Source organism: Phoca vitulina, unplaced genomic scaffold (genome assembly GCF_004348235.1).
Source record: "Phoca vitulina isolate PV1807 unplaced genomic scaffold, GSC_HSeal_1.0 scaffold18, whole genome shotgun sequence".
NCBI classification, from domain to species: Eukaryota; Metazoa; Chordata; class Mammalia; order Carnivora; family Phocidae; genus Phoca; species Phoca vitulina.
The window spans coordinates 33,887,980-33,896,283 of record NW_022589721.1 but is presented as its reverse complement, the minus strand read 5'-3'; the positions used below and the strand labels follow the sequence as shown (position 1 = coordinate 33,896,283).

Below are 8,304 nucleotides of genomic sequence, written 5' to 3'. Positions count from 1 at the left end.
CCAGCACACAGGCTGTCTTGGAAAATGCTCTGTCCCCCCACCCCCGCAGGGCACAGGGCTCCCTGCACATAAAGCAAGTCGCTGTGTTGCTCAGGTCCTCTCTGCCCTTACCGATTTTGTCCACTTCTGCTCTCGGATCTTGAGAAAGGAGAACTGAAACCTCCAGCTGTAAGTGTGATTTTCTTTTTCCCTCTTCAATTTTGCCAGGTTACGGTGCTTCGTGTGCTCCAAAGTTCAACTGTCAGGTAAGTAAACATTTAGGATTGCTCTGTGCCTTTCTAAACTGACCCCTTTGCAGTTGTAGAATGTCCCTCTTCCTTGCTGGTTATATTCTCTGCTCTAGACGCCCTTTGTCTGGTAGGACTGCGGCCACCCTTGCTTTCTTTTCCTCAGTGTTAATGTGTATCTTTCTCTCGCACGTTCAGCCTGCTCGGGTCTGGACAGAGCGGCGGGCTTCTTGGGGACAGCACGGGTGTGGCTCTATCTCTGCTTCTCTCCGGGGGTTTGGACCACGGAGCAGGGTTTCGGGTGCAGGGGCTTTGAGTCTGTTCTCCTGCCATTGTCTTCTCCCTGGCCCCCGAGCTCTTCCCCCTCTCACCCTTCCTCTGCCTTCTCTGTGATTCGCAGATTAATTTTTTCTGAGTCCATTTCATCTCCTTTGTTGCTTTCTTACGTAGAGCTCTTTGATTTTGCTTTTCATTCTTTCTGTGTGTGTGTGGTTGCTTTAGTGTTCATAGGGTACATCTTTAACCTATCACAGTCTGTGTTCCAGAACGAAGCCGGCTCACCTGCAGGAAATAAATCCACAACGGTGCATTTCCCTTCTGCCCAGGACCGTGCAGCTACTACCATCATACAATTCGCTTCTGCATTTGCTGAACATCTCTTAGTAGAGTGTTACTACTTCTGCTCTAAGCAGCCAATTATCTTCTAAAGTAATTTCAAAATGAGAAAAAAGTACCTTCTCTTTCCCAATTCTACTGTTTCCACTCCTCTGTGTAGACTTGTGTCCCAGAGGCATAATTTACCTTCTGCCTGGGGTCGGAGGGATGGGGGCTCCACGCCCCCTCTACGTTCCCTCCGTGCCCCTTGCACGAAAGCCCTGCGGGGACTCTCCATGCCCCCTGCATGCAGCCCTCCGGGGTCTCTCCAAGCCCCCTCTACACCCCTCCACGCTCCCTCCATGCAGTCGGGGGGGGGGGGGGGGGGCCCCTCCCCCCGCCCCCTGCCCCCCCCTGCACGCCCCCTGTAAGGACCCTCCACACCCCCTGCACGCCCCTGCATGCTCCCTCCACGCTCCTGCACGCCCCCTGCACGCCCCTCCACGCCCCCTGCAAGGAACCTCCACGCCCCCTCCACGCCCCCTGCAAGGAACCTCCACGCCCCCTCCACGCCCCCTGCACGCTGCCCTGGGGGAGGGCTTTGCCTGCCATGTCCCCTGCACTTTCAGATGCTCCAGGCGCTGCTACAGTCTGGCCTGGGTTCTGGGGTTCCGGAAGTCGCCTCTCCGTGAGGCTAGCTCACGCAGGCCGCTGCACGCACTCTCCAGCGTGCCCTCAGGGTCCCCCGCTGTCGCTGCTTCTCCGCACCTGCCTCGGTGTGTTCTGGCCTGGTTTCCTTCATATTTCTTGTGCTTAGGGTTCATTGAGTTTCTGGGTCCCATGGGTTTATACTTATAAACAAATTCGGGAAAATGAGGCCATTATTTCTCAGAAACATTTTTTGTCTTCCTCGCCTGTCCTTCTGGGACTCCGGTGACACACACGGGGCCACTAGAAGCTGCGGCCACACTGCTCCCCGCTGCGCTGTCCCCGCTCATTCTGTTTCCTGACATCCTCTGCCTGATGCTTCATCCTCAAGCCCACTGATCTTTGACCCGCAGACTCGAGTGGGATGTTAATCACCCGCCCGCAGCGTGTTTTTCATCACAGACCTATTTTTCATCTTTAGAAATTCAATTTGTATTTTTTTATTTCCCGCGGCTCCCCGACACAGTCATGCTCCCCTCTATCTGTTTGAATATAGGAAATATGATCTCTGTTTTAATGCACGTGCTCACTATCGGCTGTGTCATTTCTAAGTCTGTTTCTAATGATTTTTTTCTGCCCACCATGGGCCACATTTTCCTGCTTCTTCGCATACCTGATGGTGTTTTCAATTGGGTGTCAGGCACTTAATCAGATGAATTTGACGTTGTGGGTTGCTGGCTTATTTTCTCTTTAGAGTTTTGTCTTAGGATGCAATGAAGTTACTTGGAGATGATTGGACCCTTTCGAGGCTTGCGTTTAGGCTTTGGTAGGTGGGGCCAGGTGTGATCTGTAATCCAGGTGAGTCGTCCCCACGATTAAGGCAATGTCCGTCTGAGCACTCTGCCCAGTGACCCCATACTTTAAGGTCTCTGCTCCCGGCTCACACAGGCGAACCCCCAGCTCTGTGTGACTCTGGGGACTGTTTTGCCTGCTCCTTCTCAACAGCTCCCTCTGCTCACCTCCTAGCTCTCTCCTGAGCAGCTCCCCTTAATCTGAGCTCTGCCCTGTGAATTCCAGGAATTCACTTGTCTCCTCCATCAGGGAGAGCATGGGCTCTGTTTGGTTCCCGCCCCCTGAGGCAAAGCCTGCAGTTCCTTTCTCTGAAGTCCCTTCCTCCAGCATCCCTGCCTCTGCTGGCCTGTCATGCAATGTCCAAAAAGTGCTGCTTCATTTGTTCTCCCTTTTTTGGTTGCTTAAGACAGGGCGGTAAACCCAGTTCTCATTAATTCATCATAGCTGGATGCTGAAGCCTGTGACATGCTCTGGTTTTGACCCATGTGTTTATTCTCTGCCCCATTAGAGTGTAAGCTTCATGAGGATGAGAATATTTGGGGTACATGGGGCATCTCAGTGATTGCTGGCAAATAGGGTGACCAACCATTCCAGTCTGCCCAGAGAGATTACCTCCATGGCTCTGGAGGCTCAGTGCCTAGGGCCCCCCAAATGATTCATCTCTTTTAAAGAAAAAAAAATTTTTATAGTCAAATGGAATGTTGAGTTTTCTTTTTCACATTAGAAAAAAAATGAAACATTTAGGGCCCATGAACATTTTAAATTTTGCTTAAAACAGAACAAAAGCTAAATGTTGAAGTAAAGTTATATAAGTAAAAAACAGTTATTTAATATTGATATTATTATGGTTGGAGGGGGTCCATGAAATAATGGGATCCTTTCAAGGCTTGCCTTTACACTTTGCTGGATGGGACCAGGCGCGGGGACTGAAGCCCAGAAATGCTAGGTAAAATGTGGAAGTCACTCAGCAGCTAAGGCAGGGCGAGGTGGGGACCCAGGCAGGCTGAATAGGGAGCCAGGTCCAGGGGTCACTGCGCCCTGGGACAGCTCCAAGCAGCACCTCTGTTGAACTGGGCTCAAGGAGTAGGGCCCGGGTGATGGTGTGGGCAAGGGGGCAAAGTGCATCTGGCAGAAGCAGGGAGAGGACAGGGAGAGCCAGAAGATTCAGCGGGGTGACTGCGGCCAGACCCCGTGGAGATAGCTCCTGAATGGTGCACGTGCATCTGAGGATCGCGTGGGTATCACTGTGGGGCCGCACTTCGCGGTTCCCGACCTACGCGACGCCAGGGCTGGGGTTTGAGTCCACGTGGGCGGGGGGGCGGGCGGCGGGCTGAAGCGAGACCCGAGGGGGTGGGGGTGGAGCCTGGGCGGACCTGGCGTGGGGGCGGAGATAGCGGAGCCGGGGCGGGGCTGAGACTGGGCGGAGCTGGGGCGTGGCCGAGACGAAACGGAGCCGGGGGGCGGAGCTGGAGAGGGGGCGGGGCCGGAGCGGGGCTGGGACGGACTGGAGCGCGGGCGGGGGTGGGGTACGGAGACTGGAACGAGCTGGAGGGGGGCGGGCCAGGGCCGGGTCCGGGGAGGGTCCAAAGCCGGCCGGGGCGGGCCGGGGCGGGCCGGGGCGGGGCCTCCTGCAGTGAGCTCACGCGCGGTGGGAGGCTTCCAGCGGCAGAGGCTGCGGAGGGGTGTTGCGGCGTGGTCACTGCGGGGCTCGGACCATCGCGCTGTCAGACCGAGCGGTCGGCGAGCGGCCGCGGGTGAGTCCCGGGCGCAGCGGAGGTACAGTGTGCTGAAGGTCACTGTTGAGGTCACCCCGAAACCTTCCCCCTCTGCTTGGGACCGCAGTCTTTGGGGCGGAGCTCTCCGGGAGGGGGCGGGGAGCGCTGGAGCCGCAGGCCTGGCCTCACTCAGGCCTTTGGCATCCTGAAGTTGACCCTTGGGAAATGGGGTCTGGGAGAAGTGTCGGTTTGATGTTCTCGGGGAGGGCGGAGTCTAATTTAGTCCCCTGGGGTGGGGACGCTGTGCACCCCCCACCGCCCCCGAATATCCCCGCAGGGCGGAGGGGAGTCGTAGTCCAGACTTCCCCCAACCCCTTACCAGAGATTGAATGTCTTCATCCCAAACATCGTATGGAAACTGGGAAGTTAGTTCTTCCTGCTGTTTTGCCCAAGTGCCCCTCTGGAACACATTCAAAGCGCACTTCCCCCACCGCCTGATCAGAGCTCATCACTGCCGGGGGCTCCCCCTGTGGCCAGGGACTCAGACCTGAAAGGCCCAAGTAAGGCTGGGCTCTGGAGGTCTTCCTGGGAGAGCGGCCCCCACCTGGGCCCTTAAAGGAGCAGAAGTGGGGGACCCACTCAGGGATACCCCAGTGATGTGGTTTTGGAATATAGGTGAGGTTTGGTGGGGTGGGGTCTGGAGCCCACGACCAAGAAAGAATTCTTGAGAGGTCTTTGGTGCAAAATGGTGGTTTTATTAAAGCCCAGGTTGGGACCGTGGGCAGAAGGAGCTGCACTGGGGTTGTGAGGAGCAATTGATTATATACTATGGGGTTGGTGGAGGGAAGGAAAAACGGAGGTTTTCAAAAGACCTTTCATATGCTAAAGAGGACCTACAAGATACTTGAGGCCTTGCTGTTGTCAAGGTTTTTTTTTCCTTGTAGTAAAGCAATAACATTAAGACAGTTGGGAGCTTCCTGGAACAATATCCCATATCCTACCCAGGAGTGGGGGCGGGGGGAGGTTGCTAGGTGTCCGCTTATGCTTTGTCTTCAGCTCGCCTTCATCACCAGGAGCAAAGGGGAGGGGAAGCAGTGAGGAGAGACCCACCCCTGGGGCCCAGTCCTGCACTCAGGGCCTTAGGTGAGGATCGGGCCCCTGCATGAACCACTCCCCCTTCAGTCTGCACAGGTCTGCACAGGACTTCTCTGCCCAGGTCCCCTGGGGTCCCTCAGTCCCCGTGGTGACCACCTGTCTTCGTCCCCCTCTGTGCAGGACTGCCGTGCCTCCAGTAAACCAGGAGCTCCGGGACAGCAGGGGGGTTGTCTGCCCCCTCTTCTCCCTGCCCCAGCCCCAGCCTGGATTGTTCACCTCACCACTCCCACTCTGTCCTCTCACCTCCAGCCATGGCGCCCCTGCTCACCCTGTTCCTGGTGGCCCTGGTGGGCCTCCCTCTGGGTAAGATGGATGGAGAACAGAAGGATGGACAGCCCCATGTTCAGGGTCAGGTGGGCCAGAAGTGGGGAGGGAGGCCAGAACTCCTAACCACCTCTCCTTCCAGCTGTTCTGCCCTGGGCAAGGTGTTGGGACCTGGGGTCTGGTGGGCTGGAGGAAGGGCCTCTCCCTCTTCGGGGACCCGCCCCACCCAGCTCCCACCCCATCCCCTGGCCCCCAGCCCAGGCTCTGGACTGCCACGTGTGCGCCTACAATGGAGAGAACTGCTTCAATCCCATGCGCTGCCCAGCCATGGTCACCTACTGCATGACCACGCGCACCTGTGAGTCCGTGGGTGCCCCCAGCAGCCCTTTCTGGGAGGCGTGAGGGGTGTTCTTTCCTGCCCCTGGGAGTGTGGGACCCTGAGGAGGGAGGCTCTCACTTGCCCTAGGATTCTTTCTGGGAGCACCTGGCTCAGGGAGAACTGGCCCTAAAGGCCCTGCACACCAGGGTGGGCCAACCTGGGGTCCTTGCCCGCCTCCCCTCTGCAGACTACACCCCGACCAAGATGAAGGTGAGCAAGTCATGCGTGCCCAGCTGCTTCGAGACCGTGTATGATGGTTACTCCAAACACGCCTCTACCACCTCCTGCTGCCAATATGACCTCTGTAACAGAGCTGGCCTCTCCGTCCCCGGGACCCTGGCCCTGGCCCCCATATTCCTGGCTACCCTCTGGGGTCTGCTCTAAACCCCCGCCCCCCACCCAGACCCACTCAAGGACAAAGTTCTGAGAGGCTCAGCCCTACCCTTTCACCCTGCACATCCCACCCACCTTCTGCACGCGCAGAGACCACCCACCCCCCACCCAGCCACACCCAGGACTGCCTGCTAGAGTGCCCACCGCCCTGGGCCTCGCTCCCAGACCACAACCTTCCATTCGCGAAAGACTGATGTGGGATCAGCCCTCCCAAAGGTGTCTGGCAAAGTGTGCTCCTTAGTTGGGGTCCTCAGTTGGCTGAGGAACACTGATTTGCAGGGAGACTTGGCCCACCTTCCTGGCAGCTCTGGGAGCAAAGCCCTGCCCCAGTCTGCCCGGTAAATGTGTGGAGGCGCAGGGCAAAGTAGGGACCCAGGATGGGTGGGGGACCGTCCTGGGAAGAAGGGCTTGCTGGGGCGCCAGGAGGGCTGTCTCTGTGCTCTGACTGAGGCCAGGAGCTGCCCAGGGTAAGTGTGGCATAAAGGGCCATGTGAGGAAGGCCTTTGTCCCCGTCAGCTGTCCCAGGTGGGAGTGCCAGGAAGCCCGGTATATCCAGGCAGCCCTTGGCTGGGGGCTTGGGGCTGGGCTCATCCTAAAGAGGACCCTCAGGCCCCCAGTCTCAGAAGCCTAGTAAGAGGTTCTTCCCTTCTTGCTCTGCCAAATCCTTGACCTTTTCCCCTCCCCTCCCCTGGCCTGAGGCTGGCCGGCACTTGGGGGCAGGGCAGGCAGGCGGCTATATTTGGTGGAGCCTGAGAGCTGCCCCCAGAGAGATTACCTCCATGCCCCCAGGGCTATTTTTAGCAGGGAAGGAAGGAAGCTGAGTGGGGCCAAAACAGCCTGGCCTTCAGCCCAAGCATGCCCCTTAATGGAGGGGGGTGAGCTGCAGCCCGTGTCCGAGAGTCAGCCAGGGCTGGGGGGATCCTGGATCAGGATCCACCTGAGTCAGCCAGGGCTGGGGGGATCCTGGAAGTCCACCCGGGACAGAGGCTGGGAGAGGCGGGGTCTGGGATGCAGATGACCAGGCTCCCCCCGGAAGTCGCGCCCCGAGATTTCCTCTGCAACCCCAATCCCAACAACCACTGTCCACACCCACTGGCCCCCTTCCGCTGTGGCCTGCAGGCCTGGCTGAATGAGTGCTGGCTGAGCTGGCCTTGGCCCCAAAGGCAGAGCCCATCAGCCTGAGAGTCTCCACAGGACCCTCTACCCTCTGACTCCACCTGAGGGGAGAGAGAGATCCACCCTGGGCTGAAGAGCTCCCTCCTTGATTTGATGAGTGGTCTGCAGGTGCCCCCAACCCAGTGGGGCATTGGGACCCCCAAGGGCCCAAGAATTGGCATTATTTAAAGGGTACCCAGCCTAGGTGAATCCCATCCCTGGCCTGGTTTGGTAAACAAGAGTCCGCCCAGCACAGCACCGCCCAGCTGGGGATATGTCCACCCAGCACATATCCAGCCCTTATCCTGGATAAGGGCTACCTGACCAGTGTCCCCAGCTCCGGTGTCTGTAGAGGGCCCAGGAGCCCCTTCTAGCTGTCTGGTCCTAAGTTGGCAGGATTGTGGCAAATGCCTATGTGGTGGGATTGTCCCTGGAACTCAGGAGCCCGTGGCCCTAAAACGTGGCCCTCATCGGGGGGCCTGTGCTGGAGAGTCTGCCTGGAGAGCTTCACCCAGTGTCTCCAGAGCTCAAGGGATTGGGAGAGCCTGTGTGGGCCTCAGTAGGGGTCCTCAGGCAGAGCTGGTTGGACCTCCCAGAAGGTCCGGGAAGATGGGCCTCATCCTGGGCGGGAAGGAGCTGCACCCCAAGGAGTGTCTGGTTAAGAACACAGGAGACCTGGGTGTCTCCTCCCCCTGAAGCCCAATCCAGTATGAGACCTTCCCTGGGGGAGGCTGGGAGCAAGCCAGACCCCAGCCCTGAGCTCCCACAGGTCCAGGAGGATCCCCAGAAGTGGTCAGCCTCGGGGAAGTGACTCAGCTCCCCCACAGAGCTGGCTGGAAGGCCAGCAGAGGCCTCTGGATGCGGAAGCCAGCAGGAAGAAAGGGTGGACATGGGCCTCCAGCCCTAGCCACCCTTGGCTTCC

At 58.2% G+C, this 8,304-nt stretch overlaps 1 protein-coding gene across 1 annotated transcript; it reads left to right on the top strand.

Annotated features, from left to right (window-relative positions):
• The first annotated feature begins 3,978 nt into the window (after positions 1 to 3,978).
• LYNX1 (Ly6/neurotoxin 1) lies at positions 3,979 to 6,522 on the top strand. The gene is made up of 4 exons (XM_032415884.1): positions 3,979 to 4,075; positions 5,312 to 5,494; positions 5,712 to 5,813; positions 6,022 to 6,522. Exons 2-4 carry the CDS (start codon positions 5,443 to 5,445, stop codon positions 6,216 to 6,218), a joined length of 351 nt encoding a protein of 116 aa, XP_032271775.1. The 5' UTR covers positions 3,979 to 4,075; positions 5,312 to 5,442; the 3' UTR covers positions 6,219 to 6,522.
• The last annotated feature ends 1,782 nt before the right edge of the window (positions 6,523 to 8,304 follow it).

What these genes read in the sequence shown, in the direction of transcription:
- LYNX1 (XM_032415884.1), top strand. Translation starts at nt 5,443, where the DNA reads ATGGCGCCCCTGCTCACCCTGTTCCTGGTGGCCCTGGTGGGCCTCCCT. An exon ending in CCTGGTGGGCCTCCCTCTGG is followed by an intron (nt 5,495 to 5,711) that starts GTAAGATGGATG and finishes CCTGGCCCCCAG; the next exon opens with CCCAGGCTCTGGACTGCCAC. An exon ending in CTGCATGACCACGCGCACCT is followed by an intron (nt 5,814 to 6,021) that starts GTGAGTCCGTGG and finishes TCCCCTCTGCAG; the next exon opens with ACTACACCCCGACCAAGATG.